The following is a 19,788-nucleotide window of genomic DNA, read 5'->3' on the forward strand; positions in this document are numbered from 1 at the left end:
ACTGGAGGAATGGGGTAACTTGCAGAAATGGCATAGCCACATCCTAGGAATTACTTCCGTGTGGTATTTTGCTCTCTTCTGCAGACTATACGACGCTTAAAAATTGTCTTCATAAATTGACGCTTAAAATTTATCTTGATAAATTTATATGTCGTTTGGATACCCCATCCTAGAACCATGCAAAACAATAAAATTCTCAGATATTTATTAGTAATAAGACTTGACAAATACCAATGTGAATAAACGAAAGAGGGCAAATGAAAATGAGTTTTAACTGAGTGTCACCTACCATAAATATGTTAAGCGGGTCCAAAATCTGAGTATAGAAACATTCAGATATCGATTTTAATGAAGGTGGTAATGTAGTTGCTATGGAAACTATGCTTGTGTCGTGCATAAAAATCAACTCATTTATAGAGAATTTGAGCAGGTTATTGGAGAGGTGGCATCGTGTATTGCAGGGAGAGCTGAACCACTCACCTTATTGGAAAGGAAAGTAAAGTAAGGTAAAGTTCCTGCCCAGACGGGCCATTCGGGTGCGTCCGACCGCCGTGTCATGCTGTGTCAATGGCGTCCGGGAGGCGGTGTGGAGGGACCTCTCTCCCAGTCGCTGTCGGATTTCTTGACTCTGGAACTGCTACTGCTCCTTCAGGCAGCTCCTCAGTTGGGTAAAAGTTACGTATTGTCCCCCCCCCCCACCCCCACCCCATGAGTTTTTTTAATTGTGGCGCGGACATAAACAAAAGGCTTCGCTACGGGTCAATTTACACCATAATCTTTATTTGGCTTTCACATTCGTTGAATGCGCTGGCTGACAACAGGATTGTCATCTCTCAATGAGACCTAGACTTCGGGATGCGCTGCAGATCAATCTACCATCACAACGAAGGTTTCAGGTGTGGTCCAACACCACACTTGAACCCTCCGTCATCCTGAGGCTGAGTGTACGGCGTTCCAGTCCACCCACCAAAGAAAAATCCAGGGCAGCAACAGGAAGCGAATGCGGGTCCCTTACACGACAAGCAGCTGAATACTCAGCTACAGAGTAATGAAAGGGAAGGTAATGTGCAGATACTGAGCCTACAGCCCTGTGCCTTATGTAATTGCCTTATAAAGGAAATTCATATATTGTTATTCGTTAAGCTATTCAGATGTGTTAGTGATGTTATTCTTTCTCAATTCACACTGTCGATTTCGAAATTACACAATTGCATACTCAGGCCTCCTTCTGACAATCCAACCCAATAGAATACATTAATAAAATATCTCATAGGATAGTGGAAGAACGCTATATAAATAAAAGTTTAATGCCCTTCAGGTTCCATCAACGAAGATGAATTACAGCAGTTCCAAACATGAAGATGGAGCCGTTATTCTTAAAATGCAATTGAACTATGGCAGCTTCCAAAACGACTTTCATTTGTTGGGTCCACTCCAATTGCGACTGCAACAGCAGTACTCCAGCAGATATTAACAGCTTTCTTTTCATTTTCGGGAAGCACACGGGTCACACAGAAGCAATCGTACACTGTTGGAAACTGACATTTCTTAACTGACTTCCAACACGGCCTTGCAGCAACATTTCCCTATTGTTATACATACAGTAAATGTGATGGCGAACCTCAAAGTTTCATAACGTTGAGTTAACTTGTTATTCGTGAGGGCATGGATGTACAGTTAAGTGTATTTTATGTTCTAGGTGACAGGGTCGTTCATCTTGGTGTTGTTTGTGCAAAGTACATTTCAGTTGCTTAATAGTAAAATGGTTAATCGAATAAGACCAAACTTAAAAAGAGGGATATCGCAGATTACATCCTGTCCTATTGTAGTTGATATTACTGATGGTTTTTAACTGTAATTAATAAAATAATGAAGCAGAACTCCACCGACAAACTTTCAGAGATTGTTCAGGTGTGGTTTCTGAACATTTTAGTATAACGGACACGCGGTCTCAAGCGGCTAGTTACAGATCTATTTCATTTAGTTTGGTTTCTTCTCCCAATTAGCTTCGTACCCATGTTGCACTGAAAATAGTGCGCTGCAGTGCAAATGTCGACGGCGTGCATTGTTTGTCTTGTTTCCATTCGCTCGAGACACCTGCTGTTGATAACAGTAACGCCCTCTTCAACACGTTCCTCTCAACTTCGAATTCAGTGTTACGCGATCACGTGGCCGTTATAGGAAACTCGCTGTGACATCACAGTAAAGAAGTACAGTGGTGAGTAAGGAAAACGCATTGCAGTGTCTTGATTTCAAGATAGTTGTGCATATACTGAAAAGTGCTTCAGCGTGTCGTTATGGAATTACACAATAAAAACTCACGACAAGCCGGCAGATGCGCCCTGGCTCTCAGGTTGGATAATACTGTGGTCGAGTAATACTGCACTACCCGTCAACGGTTATGTTTTCGTGCATTGTTACTTCTATGTTAAGAATAGGGCTGTTGGATGGTTCAGATGGCTCTGAGCACTATGGGACTTAACTTCTAAGGTCATCAGTCCCCTAGAACTTAGAACTACTTAAACCTAACTAACCTAAGGACATCACACACATCCATGCCCGAGGCAGGATTCGAACCTGCGACCGTAGCGGCCGCGCGGTTCCAGACTGTAGCGCATTTAACCGCTTGGCCACCACGGACGGCATAGGGCTGTTGGTAAAATATTGGTGGTATCTCGATATTTTTCCAAAAAGATATCGATGCGTATCGACGATAGTAGTTCCTATGTCTTGTGACAGCGAGAGCGAGAGCACCAGCAGCAGCACAGTACTGTTTGTATAAAGCGTTTATTTTGCATTTTGTTTACGACCTTCCACTAAGGAAGGGATTCTATTTGTGTTTATCTGCTCTGCATAGTAACTAACAGTTCTTGATAAAACTTTACGTAGTTTTCGTGTTAGATTTCTTAGTGTTTTCTTGATCGTTTAGAACAGAAAGCGCCCTAAAACCGTCATTTGTTTGTTTCGCGGCCGTTAGCCACTAGTCACTTGAATCAGCAGTTGTCTTGTGACAGCGAGAGCACCAGCAGCAGCACAGTACTGTTTGTATAAAGCGTTTATTTTGCATTTTGTTTACGACCTTCCACTAAGGAAGGGATTCTATTTGTGTTTATCTGCTCTGCATAGTAACTAACAGTTCTTGATAAAACTTTACGTAGTTTTCGTGTTAGATTTCTTAGTGTTTTCTTGATCGTTTAGAACAGAAAGCGCCCTAAAACCGTCTTTTGTTTGTTTCGCGGCCGTTAGCCACTAGTCACTTGAATCAGCAGTTGTCTTGTGACAGCCAGAGCGAGAGCACCAGCAGCAGCGAGTAGTGTTTGTATAAAGCGTTTTTGTACTTATTTGCTGCGCTTAGCTTTTAAATAGTTTTTCTGGGAAAACCTAGCGTAGTTTTCGCGTCTCGTATTTCAGTGAGTGTTTCTTGATTATCAGAGTAGCTCATCAGAAGATTATCTTGGGAATTTGTCACCGTATAGGGTAGGGTAAACATAGTCATGTGTAGGGACTGTGGTTGTTGTGAGCGGACGCAAGGAGAATTGGCCACTCTTCGGGGGCAGGTGGAGGCTTTGTCTGCTAGGCTCATCGAGCTCGAGGCGCAGGCGTCGGCTCGTAGTGGCGTTGGGGCAACTGTGGTGAGACCTATGCCTACTTCGGTGGCCTTGGAATCACATGGAACCCCTGATGTCGCTGCGTCTTCCGGCAGTGAGCATCTTACCGGTCAGCCATCACTCCAGGGTGAATGGCGGACAGTGGTGGGCTCTCGCGTGCCTGGCCGAAAGGCGAAGGTGGGATCTGGCCGCGTGGCAGCTGCCTTACCCCTTTCCAACAGGTACGGGGTGCTTCCTAGTGGTGATGACATCGTTTCCGAGCCACCACAGGATGCCTCGCCTGTTGGGCCAGTGGCCGATTCTCCGGCAAGGTCCCGACAGTCACAGAGGGCGGGCCTATTAGTTATAGGGAGCTCCAACGTTAGGCGGGTTATGGAGCCCCTCAGGAAAATAGCGGGTAGGTCGGGGAAGAATGCCAGTGTGCACTCGGTGTGCTTGCCGGGGGGTCTCGTCCGTAATGTGGAGGAGGCCCTTCCGGCAGCTATTGAACGCACTGGGTGTGACCGGCTGCAGATAGTAGCACATGTCGGAACGAATGACGCCTGCCGCTTGGGTTCTGAGGCCATCCTTGGTTCCTTCCGGCGGCTGGCTGATTTGGTGAAGACAACCAGCATCGCACGCGGAGTGCAAGCTGAGCTTAATATCTGCAGCATAGTGCCCAGAGTCGATCGCGGTCCTCTGGTTTGGAGCCGTGTGGAGGGTCTAAACCAGAGGCTCAGACGACTCTGCGACTATAATGGTTGCAAATTCATCGACCTCCGTTATTGGGTGGAGAACTGTAGGGCCCCCCTAGACAGGTCAGGCGTGCACTACACACCGGAAGCAGCTACTAGGGTAGCAGAGTACGTGTGGCGTGCACACGGGGGTTTTTTAGGTTAGAGGGACCCCCCCTTGGGCGAAACGATAAAATACCTGACGGCTTACCAGAGAGGACATTATCATCGTCGATATAGAACGTCCGTCCTCAGAGACCAAAAACAGGAAAAGTTAACGTAATATTGGTAAACTGCAGGAGTATCCAGGGCAAGGTTCCTGAATTAGTATCTCTTATTGAAGGAAATAGTGCGCATATAGTATTAGGAACGGAAAGTTGGTTAAAACCGGAAGTGAACAGTAACGAAATCCTAGACACAGAATGGAATATATACCGCAAGGATAGGATAAACGCCAATGGTGGAGGAGTATTTATAGCAGTAAAGAATTCAATAATATCCAGTGAAGTTATTAGCGAATGCGAATGTGAAATAATCTGGGTTAAGCTAAGTATCAAAGGTGGGTCAGATATGATAGTCGGATGCTTCTATAGACCACCTGCATCAGCAACCGTAGTAGTTGAGCGCCTCAGAGAGAACCTGCAAAACGTCGTGAAGAAGTTTCGTGATCATACTATTGTAATAGGGGGAGACTTCAATCTACCAGGTATAGAATGGGATAGTCACACAATCAGAACTGGAGCCAGGGACAGAGACTCTTGTGACATTATCCTGACTGCCTTGTCCGAGAATTACTTCGAGCAGATAGTTAGAGAACCAACTCGTGAAGCTAACGTTTTAGACCTCATAGCAACAAATAGACCGGAACTTTTCGACTCCGTGAATGTAGAAGAGGGTATCAGTGATCATAAGTCAGTGGTTGCATCAATGACTACAAGTGTAATAAGAAATGCCAAGAAAGGAAGGAAAATATATTTGCTTAACAAGAGTGATAGGGCACAAATCGCAGAATATCTGAGTGACCACCATCAAACGTTCATTTCTGAGGAAGAGGATGTGGAACAAAAATGGAAACAATTCAGAAACATCGTCCAGTACGCCTTAGATAAGTTCGTACCGACTAAGGTCCAAATCGAGGGGAAAGATCCACCGTGGTATAACAATCATGTACGAAAGGTACTACGGAAACAAAGAAAGCTTCATCATATGTTTAAGAGTAGTCGAATCATAGCTGATAAGGAAAAGCTGAACGAAGCGAAAAAGAGCGTAAAGAGAGCAATGAGAGAAGCATTCAACGAATTCGAACATAAAACATTGGCAAACAATCTAAACAAGAACCCTAAAAAGTTTTGGTCATATGTAAAATCGGTAAGCGGATCTAAATCCCCTATTCAGTCACTCGTTGACCACGATGGCACCGAAACAGAGGACGACCGAAGAAAGGCAGAAATACTGAACTCAGTGTTCCGAAACTGTTTCACTGCGGAAAATCGTAACACGGTCCCTGACTTCAGCCGTCGCACGGACGCCAAAATGGAAAATATTGAAATAAACGATATCGGAATTGAAAAACAACTGCTATCACTTAGTAGCGGAAAAGCATCCGGACCAGACGAGATACCCTTAAGATTCTACAGTGATTATGCTAAAGAACTTGCCCCCTTTCTATCAGCAATTTATCGTAGATCGCTGGAAGAACGTAAAGTACCTAGCGACTGGAAGAAAGCGCAGGTCGTTCCCATTTTCAAGAAGGGTCATAAATCAGATGCGAATAATTATAGGCCTATTTCGCTTACGTCAATCTGTTGTAGAATAATGGAACATGTTTTATGTTCTCGTATTATGACGTTCTTAGATAATACAAATCTCCTTCATCATAACCAACATGGATTCCGCAAACAGAGATCATGTGAAACTCAGATCGCCCTATTTGCCCAAGAAATTCACAGTGCCGTAGACACTGGCGAGCAGATTGATGCCGTATTCCTGGACTTCAGGAAGGCATTTGATACGGTTCCGCACTTACGTTTAATGAAAAAAATACGAGCTTACGGAATATCGGAGCAGGTTTGTGATTGGATTCAGGATTTCCTAGAAGAAAGAACACAACATGTCATTCTTAACGGTTCAAAATCTGCAGATGTAGAGGTAATTTCGGGAGTACCGCAAGGAAGCGTGATAGGACCTTTATTGTTTACGATATACATAAATGACTTAGTTGCAGATGACACGGTTGTCTACAAGAAAGTAGCAACATCAGAAGACTCGTACGTACTCCAGGAAGACCTGCAGAGGATTAATGCATGGTGCGACAGCTGGCAGCTTTCCCTAAACGTAGATAAATGTAATATAATGCGCATACATAGGGGCAGAAATCCATTCCAGTACGATTATGCCATAGGTGGTAAATCATTGGAAGCGGTAACGACCGTAAAATACTTAGGAGTTACTATCCGGAGCGATCTGAAGTGGAATGATCACATAAAACAAATAGTGGGAAAAGCAGGCGCCAGGTTGAGATTCATAGGAAGAATTCTAAGAAAATGTGACTCATCGACGAAAGAAGTAGCTTACAAAACGCTTGTTCGTCCGATTCTTGAGTATTGCTCATCAGTATGGGACCCTTACCAGGTTGGATTAATAGAAGAGATAGACATGATCCAGCGAAAAGCAGCGCGATTCATCATGGGGACATTTAGTCAGCGCGAGAGCGTTACGGAGATGCTGAACAAGCTCCAGTGGCGGACACTTCAAGAAAGGCGTTACGCAATACGGAGAGGTTTATTATCGAAATTACGAGAGAGCACATTCCGGGAAGAGATGGGCAACATATTACTACCGCCCACATATATCTCGCGTAATGATCACAACGAAAAGATCCGAGAAATTAGAGGAAATACGGAGACTTACAAGCAGTCGTTCTTCCCACGCACAATTCGTGAATGGAACAGGGAAGGGGGGATCAGATAGTGGTACAATAAGTACCCTCCGCCACACACCGTAAGGTGGCTCGCGGAGTATAGATGTAGATGTAGATGTATGACATGCCGACATCGAAATGTCAATATCGAGTATCAATATTTTATTTTCTATTATATTTTTTTCGCAATTTTCGGTAAATATTTGAAATTGTTCTTTTGAAATTGTAGACGAACATAATTTTACTTGCACCCTGTGGAGAATCTTACTACTTTTGAGCTTCCATGACGTCCAGTCATTCTCCTTGACAGCGTGAAGCAAGTATTGGTGGCACAAAGAAGAATTCCGAATGAACGGGGAGAGGGGGGGGGGGGGGCGGGGGGTGAATGGAATAACAAGGGTCCTGATGTGAAGAAATAGCTCAACAGCTGCGTTAATAAATTTTTTTTAAGGCTGTTAGAGTATTACTTCTTCACATCAGCATTATTTAATAACAGTAGCTGAAAATGATGAGCACAAATCTAAATGACAATATTGGTCTTTGCTGTGGGCGGAGAAGAGTGAGGGAAAATGCTGATGTAAGCTGCGATCGACGCTACCAACAGAAAATTCAACGTTTAATTTCTCCACGCAAGGTTGACATTACAGCTACTAGGTCGCTATCGTCGGCAGAAATGAAAAAAACAGGGAAGTCGATATGAAGTGTTCTAGACATATTCGATATGTGACGAAACCGAACGACGGACCCATAGGACACCTTTCATTGTGTCACTTACAAGCAATGACCATTGTTAGCAAAGTGACTATCGCTAAGCGTGACGTACATCGTTTTCTGCTCTAAGCGGAATAGACAGGCTATTAGCTTGTTGACGTACAGAATATGTAATACTAGATCAATACGTAAATATACGACTCTAAAACAGGCAATATATTTACAATGTGCAGTCTATATTTTTATAGTCCGTTACGTTCATATATTTTCCTGCGATATCTCAATATATTGGCACTTCTTCCGACATATCGAGGGCCTACGATGACATTTTTTAAATATCAATACATCGGATGCTCGACATTTTTAAAAATATCAACAGTCCTAGTTAAGTGCGTTCAGAGTTGTACACAGTACTATTATGGTTAGTTTTACTGTGAAATGTTGGCCCATATGCGGCTCGTGTAAGGGTTCATTGAATGCGATTGCAGAGCTGCAGCACGACGCCATCTTGAACTGTTGCCACACCGACGGCAACCACACCACAGCAATATAGCATGTGTCCAATGGTTGCTGCATTACGCTGTGTCGGATGTGTTACCGTTTTGTTGACTGAATAATCACTGTTGTGAAGATGTTTCACAGAAACAGTGATGATTGCAGTAACAAGACGAATAAATCATAATTATTTTATTACTCTGTAATGAGCCGCCGGAGACCGTGGATCCTTTATACCCAAATACCGAGAAAGTGCCCCCGAGGAACCTCTGAAATAACTACGTAGTCTTTCGCAGCCGATATCATTAAGATTAAAATTAATATGGGTATTGTACTGCTTTATTGCATACAATAGTTTAATTATAAACTTAAAACCAGCGTTTCGACAGTATTACAAAGGCATTTCTTAGGGCAAGACAAAGCCGTTGTAATACGGCCAAAACGTTGGTTTTAGGTTTATAATTAAAGTATGTTACGCACTGACGCGGTACAACATCGAGAAGTCATTTAATCATCAAAACCTCAGCAAGTTTGTCGGAGGAGTTCTAGATCTCACAGTGTAATGAGGCCATTAGCAGTATACTTTGATATAAGGGAACTACTTATTTTTTGTGCTCTGCGCTTTGTCACTGAACAAGAATCGGTGTAAATAGGAAATAGCGACAACAGCTTTTATCCCTTAACACTACTGGAAACGAAAATATTGTAGATAAGATATAGTTTATGCAGTAGCCAAAGTTCTCAATGTAGCAGTCTTTCACGACGATAAGGCACTGTGCGTCATTATCTACTTGAAATGTGGACTAATGGGTTGCTCCATTTTTACAATTTCTGATCTTCAACGAAGAGATAGTCTTGCCCTCATGCTGCCAACAACACAGAACAGAACTCGGAGCACGCGTTTCTAAATAAAGCAGAGGAAGCCGAGGACACGAGGGGAGAACTTCAAGTTGTTTGTCTGCCTTCTCAGCAGAATTAGCACAGCCTGCAGAAGACTGTTTTTCCGAAGTGAAAACACACAGACGGTCGCTAAAATATGTTACCATGTTGCGAAGTTAATTGGTAAATGACAGAAGAGCTCTCTCTTTCACAAGAGGAACTGAAATTTGTTTCAGAGGAGGCATCAGATGGTCACATTTTAATTTTCTTGGCTTAGCAGTCGACATGAGAATCACCATGTCCATTGATTTCTTAGAGCTAAAACATTATAACTAATTTATGTAACAGAGAACAATTTCTAACTTTAAAATCGTAATAAAGTACGAATTTATTTATATTGTCAATACTGAGTAAGTAACAGACCTAGAATAAAACAGCTTGATAATACATAATTTCTTATTACTTACGTTATAAATGCACATGCCTGCGTTATTTAGTATCTACTTCATTTATACATGGTATACGGATGACGCTGTGAATGACGTGCCCTGTATGATTATAATACTGTACTCGAGTCTATTAGCCGGATATCGTTAATTGATTATTCGCATTACGCTTATCCTCTGTGAATATGTACAGTGCCAAAGATCAGAGATCAGAAACTAATTTATTTAACAGCTTCATAGTGATCCATCACGTAATCCGTTACGTGGCAATGAAATATCGTCTGTCGGGCCCATAGGGGCATGGGACAGCTAACCTAAGCGTTTTTCGATAGCTATCCCTCGTGGTAATCATTGTGCGTTACCGTACACTTAACATAATAGCAGTAATTCAGTGTGGCATCGAAACATTACTTCCACTTTACCGTAGCACGTCAGGTCACTATCTATGTAGAGAAGAATTTCATTGGCGAATTGCATGTAATCGACATTTTGCACCCAAAAAGCGTAGCACATAAAATCTTATCAAACGTGAATGAATGTTAGCTCCGTTGGTTAATTAAATCAACAAAATAATCTTTTTGCAGCTGTCTTTCAATGTCAGAAAGTTTTGTAAGAGTTGTCGACAGTAGGACGGAGTATCAAAGTAGCATTGTACTCGGCTTCATTTTAACGTGATATGGATGTCGACATCATTACAGACCAGGTTCCGGTTGGGTTTGAAGAATGCTGAGAAAGAAACGGTCCGCCGTTTTGCATTTGGAAGTATCCCCATTTCCGTCTCAAATAACGTTAAGAAATATTCTGGCAGCCACATTCTCAAATTCAGGGAATCTGTGGAGATCGAAAACATAATTACAAAGGGAAAATGGCACTCTCCACCTCTCTAATAAGTTACACGTAGAGAATGGAAGAAAAAAATGCTACTGACTCTGCAGTGCCTGTCCACATCGTAGTTTCCAGCAATTGGCAAACAGCTCAGATTTGTAGCGTGTGTAGTAGGTACCTTCTTTATTATCTTAACAATAATTTACGCTGTTATTTCTGGAGTTAATATATTATTCATTGTGTCTATAATGCTGAATATCTTACACGATTCGTTATTCTATGATTCTAAATCTTTGAGCTATCCCTTAAGCTTCTGCGTCAAACTAGCGCTCTCATCTGTTCATTGCCTATGGAATGTACGAATACAAAAAGCAATGTCCAAACCACTAAGGACAGAAACTTGATATTTGGAGAAGGTGTGGATCATATACTGTAGGCGTCGCTGAAGAAGGGGTTTTTCGAAATTCAGTCCTAAGGGGATGAAGTAGGGGACGAAGCACCTTTTTATGTCCCAATTAAGGCAATTTTGATGCTAGACCTACGAGAACTGTTATTTAGTATCTCGGTCAGAAATAAAGAGATACATGTTTCAATATTTTGGAAATTTAACGCTGTCGGGGTGAAATAGTGGATGGAAGGTCTGTTTTTGAAAATATATCATCATTAAAGAAATACGTTAGTATTTTTAAAACTGAACACTGGTATTTGATCTCTCACTTACAAATTAAAAAAAAAATTCGTTTTTGAATTGGAAACTGAAGCCCTGAGAGAGTGGAATGGGGTATGAACTTATTTTTACGAAAATGAAAGCATTTTTAAAGCTAAATCTACGAAAATTTTAATTTGGCTTCCCAGTTAGAAATAAAAATACCTGTTTCACTGTATTTGGAAATATATCCACTATGGGAGTGAAACTGGGGATGAAACTTTTTATGGAAATATTTAATTGTGAAAGCATTTTTAAATAAATCTATGTAAATTTGTATTTGGCTTCTCTGTTAGAAATAAAACATACGCATTTCACTGTTTTTGGAAATTGAATCCCTAGGTGAATGAAATAGGGGGTAAAACGTTTTATGAAAGTATTCCAATGCGAATGCATTGTTAGAGGTAAATCTTTGAAAATTGGCTTTTGGCTTTTTGGTTAGAGAAAAAAAAGTGTTATATTGTTCTCGAAAATTCAACCCCTAAGAGGATGAAACAGGGTCAGATTGATCCACTGACTCATCATCGCTGAGTCCAAACCACTAAGAATAAAAACTTGAAGTTTGGGGAGGGTGTGGGTTGTATACTGTAGGCATCGTTTGAGAAAGGATTGTCTGAAATTCCACTCCTAAAGGGGAGAAACAGGGGATGAAATGCTTTCTGAAAAAATGTCGCTATTAAAGGAATTTTGAAGCTAGAAGTGGTATCAGGTTACTTAGTCAGAAAATAAAAAATACGTGTTTCAGCACTTTTGGAAATTCGGCTACTAAGGGCGATAAAAAGTTTGTCGAAGTTTTCTCGAACATAAATAATTACTTAAGAACTGCTAAAGGATTTTTAAGGCTACATTTACGACAACTTGTGTTCGCCTTCTCGGTTTTTATATATACATATTAGTGTTTGAGTGTTTCTGGAAATTCAAATCCTACGGGAGTGCAACAGGGGGTGAAAATCTTTAAGAGAATATTTCATTGCATTAAAAAAATATTAAAGCCACGTTCATGAAAATTGGTGTTTCGCTTCTCGGTTAGATATAAAGAAATATTTTTTAGGGTATGAAAGTTGTTCCGGAAATATCTACACAAGAACGCAAAAGGCATGACTAACAAAAGCTTTGGACTCCAGCTACCAGTATCGGCTTTGGTCAAGAGTACATTCGGAAAAGTCCGTGCTTGCATGTGTTTGGTTCAAAAATGGTTCAAATGGCTCTGAGCACTATGCGACTTAACTTCCGAGGTCATCAGTCGCCTAGAACTTAGAACTAATTAAACCTAACTAACCTAAGGACATCACACACATCCATGCCCGAGACAGGATTCGAACCTGCGACCGTAGCGGCCGCTCGGTTCCAGACTGTAGCGCCTAGAACCGCACGGCCACTCCTGCCGGCTACATGTGTTTCATGAGCGCGAAAAGCTTAGAAGGTGTTGCAACCTGTGGACAACATAAAAATTCGATCAAGTAATAATAAAAAATACCTCTGCAGGCCATACAGTCGACGCGAGCGAACAAGCAGCAGCTAAGCTAGTCCTGTATAATCGAGATGTAATTCTGACACTATCTATGTCGACTTCATAACCTTACAAAAGTCTGCATGTATTTACGTTAATCATCTAGGTTAATCGTCATTCTGCATCTCGAAATGGCGAATTTATTCGTTGTAGTGTTGCACTCATTGCCTTACCAGTCGTGAAAAGCGTTATACATACGGTGTGCTTCTACAGTAACTGCTGGGGCTAAGAAACTTAAGTCGAGAACGACTGAAGTGACCAAATCTGTGAAACAGGAAACACCCTAAAGCGGGCATCTGACTGGAATAGTGGAGTAGCATTTCGAATAAAACCATTCGATTAGTCCCTGAGCTATGTGTCAGTTATGCACATAACGTGACGCGATGTTCACTCTGTTACATGGTTGCACGAACGACCTGTCAAAAAGACGTTTACGGTTTGATAATGAGGGTAAAAATGTACACATATTAATATCAGAAAGTTGGGGCAGACCTACGATTGTGGGATACCGACTGCTATGTTATGCTGTGAGATGGTATCTGGTTTCCATTTTCGTTAGTATGCCGCTTTAGAGTTGTTGAAACTACCTTCAGCCCACAGCACATTTGTTACTGATGGTTCAAAACGACATGAATCTTTGAAAAAAAACTCCGTAACTTCACTATCCGGATACGTGGAGGTCACGAGACTAAATAGGTATCACCAACAAATGTTTTCAGCTGCACTTGGAGGACGGCGACTGGAAAGGGGAAGTGAGACCGCAGATACATTCCTTCTCCACTAAATGGAAAACTGAAGACAAATGTAGATACTACTGCGTAAAACGGTCTTTCAATCTGAAACATGAATAGTTAACTAATTTCTACTGTCGAATATACGAGGGTTAGAACTTTAATATTGGTAACTATTTATTTTCAGCTCGTACAAAATAGATTGTATTGTATTGTATTGTATTGTATGTTAACCGGGGACATAGAAACGACGGAGAGGCTCCGTCCCCGCCGCAGCCGCAGTGGTCCACAACCCCACGACGACTACCGCAGTCCACTTAACCCCTCCGCCGCCCCACACCGGACCCAGGGTTATTGTGCGGTTAGTCTCCCGGTGGACCCCCCAGGGAACGTCTCAGACCAGACGAGTGTAACCCCTATGTTTGCGTGGTAGAGTAATGGTGGTGTACACGTACGTGGAGAACTTGTTTGATCAGCAATCGCCGACATAGTGTAACTGAGGCGGAAGAAGGGGAACCACCCCGCATTCGCCGAGGCAGATGGAAAACCGCCTAAAAATCATCCACAGACTGGCCGGTTCACCGGACCTAGACACAAATCCGCCGGGCGGATTTGTGTCGGGGACCATGCGCTCCAACCCGCCCGGAAAGCTGTGCGTTAAACCCCACGGCCAACCGGGCGGGCAAGTAAACAGTTACACAATTATTTGTGTATTTCTTCAGTGAACACGATGATACGACGACGAAAAGTCTGTTGATATACGAGAGTTGGAACTTTAATAGTAGCAACTATTTATTTACAGCTCGCACAAAATTGATACGTGTTTCAAAGTTTTGTTGACCTTCAAAGTAGTCACCAGCATTGTGTTAACCCGTTGCCAGCAATGTGCAAGTTGTAGGATACTCTTAGCTGTGCCAGTTGTGTTGACAGTTCGAACGGCGCGGTCTATTGCCCGATGAATTTGTAGCAATTCTGTCGCGAATGCCGTGAAGTGTTTCCTTCGGTTTAGAAATCGAGTTGAGTTTACGAGGGCTTAAGTCAGGGGAGTGCAGTAGGTGGTATAGCACTTAGCAGCCTCATGAGTCAAACAATACAGTAACAGCTTGCACTGTACGTGCTTGAGCATTGTCCTGCAAAATGATGACCAGGTCCTGCAGAAAGTGTCATCACTTCTGCCTCTAAGCTGGTCGTAGGTTGTGTGCCAAAAATGAACAGCATAGAGACAGTTGCCACTATTAAAGTTCCAACTCTCGTATAAAGCTGGGTTAACACTACTGCCAATTCTGAACTTGATAAGGAAGTTCTATGACATTGTCTATAGGCAATACTGGTTACATGAAATCATAAGTTCTCTAAACGGTTTCTTTGTAATTTAGACGGTCAGTGAAAATAAGTCATTTATGTGTACGAAGTTCGGGAATCACCATAAAAGAATATGACAGTTAACCCATGTTGATTCGATACAGTACATAAAAAAACACTGCATAATTGCCTTCAGACCTGTCACGTGCATGTACTGTCCGCAGAACTTAGCGTATGCCCTGTCTGTATGACAGGAATGATCTCCTGTGCGTAATGATGAAAAAATGCTTGTATGTTCAAACATAAACCACATAACTAACGGGATGACGCAGTCATTTGGATACAAAATTCATATTTGAAATAAGCTAGTTCATACAGTTTCCTCATTTACTTTTCTGACAATTTATTCTGAACAGCAGAATTCGAGAATGTTTCGTTCAAAACATTTGCGAACGATTCCGTATCTAATTTTTCTTCGATTTAGAACCGTAAAAATTAACGGGTCCATCGAAATTAACGAAACGTTAAAAATCAATCATTTTTCCTGTTTGAATGTTCACGTTGACTTGTAAATTACAAATACTTTGATTAACCCTAGGAATGAATGTCCATTTCAAACAATTAGTTCCATCATTTACCGTCTGTTGGATATTGGAGAGGCATTTAGACCAGACCTCTTCCAACGGAAAGTCTTACTACAGTTGTTTTTTTTTTGTTATTTTTATTTCTTTGTGATGTTACGTTTTCTTAGATGATTTCAAAACGACCATCACCGATTTCATGAATCATTCTTGGCCATTTTAGCCTGTTCTCTGTCTCTAGTAGCACCAGCTGCGAGGTGCAGCGGTTAAGTTCCTTGCTCTCGTTCGTCCTCCAAACAAGGCACAGATGCACGTAAAGGCCAGGAAGTGCCACCAAAAGCTTGTCATGTCCGCACATATCTCACATTCTCTAAATATAACACAGTTCTATGTCAATGACTTATTTATTACTGTGCTATGCATTTCAGTGGCTCATACAGACACCTTCGGATGGAGAGTAACGAAAAGTATATTATTGATATAGTTACTGAGGAGCAGACCCAACGTTTACAGTTACAAGGTCAAAGAGAAGTAAGTTACGTGTTGTTCGTACAGGTGATAAGAAAAAGAATTTGTCAGAAACAGACCTAATTAATACGAGGACCATTACTGAGGAACATAAACTGTCCGTCTTGTGGAAGAAGAGTGTGTAAATTAACAGGTGGTGTAACTATTGTGCTTCACAATGTCTTCGCTTTTTGCCAAAATGTTTTCACTTTCAGAGCATCGGATAATGGAAGTAAGACTAATGAGAAATCGAGAAACATTTATAGGGTTTGTCGACTTGGAAAACGTGTTCGACAAGGTGAAATGGTGTAAGATGTTCGAAATTCTGAGAAAAATAGGAGAAATCAGTAAGGAAAGACAGGTAATAAACAATATGTATAAAAACCAAGAGGACACAATAAGAGTGGCAGACCAAGAACGAAATGCTCGGACTGAAAAAGGTGTAGGACAGGGACGTAATTTTTCGCCCCTACTGTTTATATCGAAGAAGCAATGACGGAAATAAAAGGAAGAATCAAGGATGAAATTAAAATTCAAGGTGAAAGGATATAAATGATAAGATTTACTGATGACTTTGCTATCCTCCGCGGAAGTGAAGTAGGATTACAAGATATGTTAAATGGAATGAAAAGTCTTATGGTTACAGAATATGAACCGACAGTAAATTGAAGAAAGACGAAAATAATGAGAAGTAGCAGAAATGAGGATAGCGAGAATCTTAACAACCGAATGTGGACCATGAAGTAGATGAAATTAATCACAAAGAGATCTGTTTATGGGACAACCGCAACTGTACAAGCCCATTTTGAAGAACGAAGAAACCCGCAGGAGAGTTGCTTAAATCATAATCTTTTATTGGGTACACGACCGGTTTCGGAACAGTTCCACCAGCTGGTCTAAAAAACATAATTAAATAATCATCTGACGTCACCGTCACCCAAATAACGTCGTGATTCCACGACAACACTGTGGTAGGGCGACCTCAGATGATTGATTTTATTTTTTACATTATTGTTCCGAAACCGGTCGTGCACGCAGTAAAAAATGTGGATAAGCAACTCCCCTGCGGTTTTCTTAATTTTTCAATATGAAGTCAAGAAATTCTGCTTCCTAGGCAGCAAAAAAACCCATGACAAAGGGAGCAAGGAGGATATCAAAAGCGGACTAGCCGTAGAGAAAAGGGCACTCCTGGCCAATAGAAGTCTCTTCTTATCAAACATAAGCCTTGATTTGAGGAAGACATATCTGAGAATATATATTTGATGCACAGCATTTTATGGTAGTGAAACATGGACTGTGGGAATACCGGAACAGAACAAGATCAAAGCATTTGAGAAAGAGGATCTAACTCAGTTTAGATGTGCTCTGAAGAAGAATGTTGTAAGTTAGGACTGATAAGGAATGAGAAGGTTTTCCCCAGATTCGGCGAAGTAGGAATATAAGAAAAACACTGAAAAATGGTTCAAATGGCTGTACGTACTATGGGACTTAACATCTGAGGTCATCAATCCCCTAGACTTAAAACTATTTAAACCTAACTAACCTAAAGACATCACACACATCCATGCCCAAGACAGGATTTGAACCTGCGACCGTAGCAGCAGCACGGTTCCGGACTGAAGCGCCTAGATAAAACACTGCCAAAAAGAAGAGACAGCATGGTTGGATATCTGTTAACAGTCACGGCATAACTTTCATCGTCATAGAGGGAGTGTAGAGGGTAAAAACTGTAGAGGAGAACTGAGATCGGAATACACCCAGGAAACAATTATTTAGGACGTAGGTTGTAAATGCTACTTTGAGATGAGTAAGTTGGCAATTGGCACAAGAGAGGGATTAGTGGCGGGCCGCATCAAACCAGTCTTCTAAACTGATTAAAAAAAAATGATGTATCGGGAAACATTTTATGTTATGGACATAAATAAAATACCTCAGTACATTACGGTTCCTATATCGTTTACTGCTGTTTCTAACGATGGGATGCACAAGATGACACAATGGGTTTCCTATTGCAAAAAATTGTTTTTTACTCTTACGGACAACAAGAAACAAGTAGCACCTTTTATTCTTTTGGTAGTGGAATAAGAACCAAGTTACAGTAGCTGAAGGGATTCTCTTCTGTAATTAATTATTCACAGCAGCTATTACTTTGCAGTCAAAGGAAAATGTATTAGTGTTAATCATAGATTTTTCATCTTGCTGGAAGAAATCGTGGACGTAAAGCGATAGACACTTGTTGTGGAAAATAATGAACTTTTTCTTCTAACAGGTACTTCACATACCTGTGTTTAAGAGGGGTAGGACGTCAAACGGGCCGACTTGAAGCAGGTGATGCACCACAGGGTATTTTAATTTCCACTGTCTATACTTTTACAAGTAAATTCGTAAAACTTTGTCAGCATGACCAGGAAGGATTCAGGATTCACACTCGTAGCAGCGGAAGTTCAAAAACATAATAAAATAATTTTTTTACGTGTGAAAATTCATCATTTTTCACTTACTATTGCCTGCATTTGTTGCTATAGGTACACTTTTCTTCATAAGTAAGAGAGACTGTTCGATGAATTTTTCACAGCATACAAACCATACTTACAGGTGTCTAAAACTCTAGAATCTATTTAATTTATGAAAAAATGAATGAGCTGTTACGTTTTAAACTTTATGTTTAGAAAAAAAAATTTTTTTTAGTTAATATCTCAATTTTTACCACAGTTTTTAATAGATTTGGAAAATTCGAGAGTTTCATACATCTGTAAGTATCGTTTGTATGCTGTGCAAAATTCATCAAATAATCTCTCTTACTTGTGAAGAAAAATGTTCCTATAGCAACACATGCAGCCAACAGTAAGCGAAAAAATGATGAAATTTCACATATAAAAAAAATTATTTTGTTATGTTTTTGAACTTCCACTGCTATGAGTGGGAATCCCGAATCCTTTTATTTGTAAAAATATAGACAGCAAAAAATAAAATGTCCTGTGGTGCCTCTCCTGCTCCAAGTCGGCCCGTTTGACGTCCTAGCCCCCTTAATGGGGTAAAATTAATCGCTGCCGATTTCTAAGAGTTCACGTGTTCCACATTGTGAAGTCTTCTGCAATTGCAGTCTATGTCAGTAGCCACCACAAGTGATTATGCAGCCGTGAGTGGCTCGACAGCAGTGTGAAATAGATACGTATAAGAATAGAATAAATGTATCTTGAAGGACTGAATCGTGGTGGATCTGTACAGAGGGGAGAAATCTCTTCGTGGTTGCTACTGTGGTACCTGTTTTGTGAATGGACGTTACTGAAGGCCATTGCCATACCCGAGCGTACTGCAAATCGATGACGATTTGATGTATGTGTATCAGCTACAACTGATGATGCTAGAAGCTTCGAAATCGATCATGGCACAAAAAGGCAATATGAGCCAATTTTTTTACTCGGTTCTTCGCAACAAAAGTATCAAAGATTTTTTAGCTTTAAATTGATGTTAATCTTCGTATTCGAGGAGAAGCAAACGAAAAAAAAGAGAAAGAAGAGAAGGAAGGGTAGCGATGTATTTCTGCGAGGTAGTCTGGCCGTAAGTGGCAGCGAGAATGAAGAGTGTTAACTGGTGACTGCTCGTCAGCAGAAGCGCCTCTGTTGCCGGCACGGTACTCACCTCGTCATGATTGCCGCAGCGACTGGACGCCGGAGCCGTGGGCCCGATCTTCCGACAGCGCGACGCTGGCGGCGCGACGCGTTGCGCGCATGCGCAGCTCCGTGCCAAGGGACGGCCACGCGACCCGCGGCCGGCGCCTCGTGCGTCGTCCTTCCGCGAGCGTCCCGCGAGAGAAACCGCACCGCGCGGTGGGACCCGGATGACAAATGGGC

At 41.6% G+C, this 19,788-nt stretch overlaps 1 protein-coding gene across 1 annotated transcript in view; it reads right to left on the minus strand.

Moving 5' to 3' along the window:
- Positions 1–19,584, minus strand: part of LOC126153937 (pickpocket protein 28-like) — a 164,765-nt gene extending 145,181 nt beyond the window's left edge. The window contains exon 1 of the mRNA XM_049916103.1: positions 19,577–19,584. Coding sequence (XP_049772060.1) covers positions 19,577–19,584 — 8 coding nt within the window. The remainder of the gene's footprint in view (positions 1–19,576) is intronic.
- Positions 19,585–19,788: the final 204 nt, after the last annotated feature.

Source organism: Schistocerca cancellata, chromosome 2 (genome assembly GCF_023864275.1).
Source record: "Schistocerca cancellata isolate TAMUIC-IGC-003103 chromosome 2, iqSchCanc2.1, whole genome shotgun sequence".
NCBI lineage: Eukaryota > Metazoa > Arthropoda > Insecta > Orthoptera > Acrididae > Schistocerca > Schistocerca cancellata.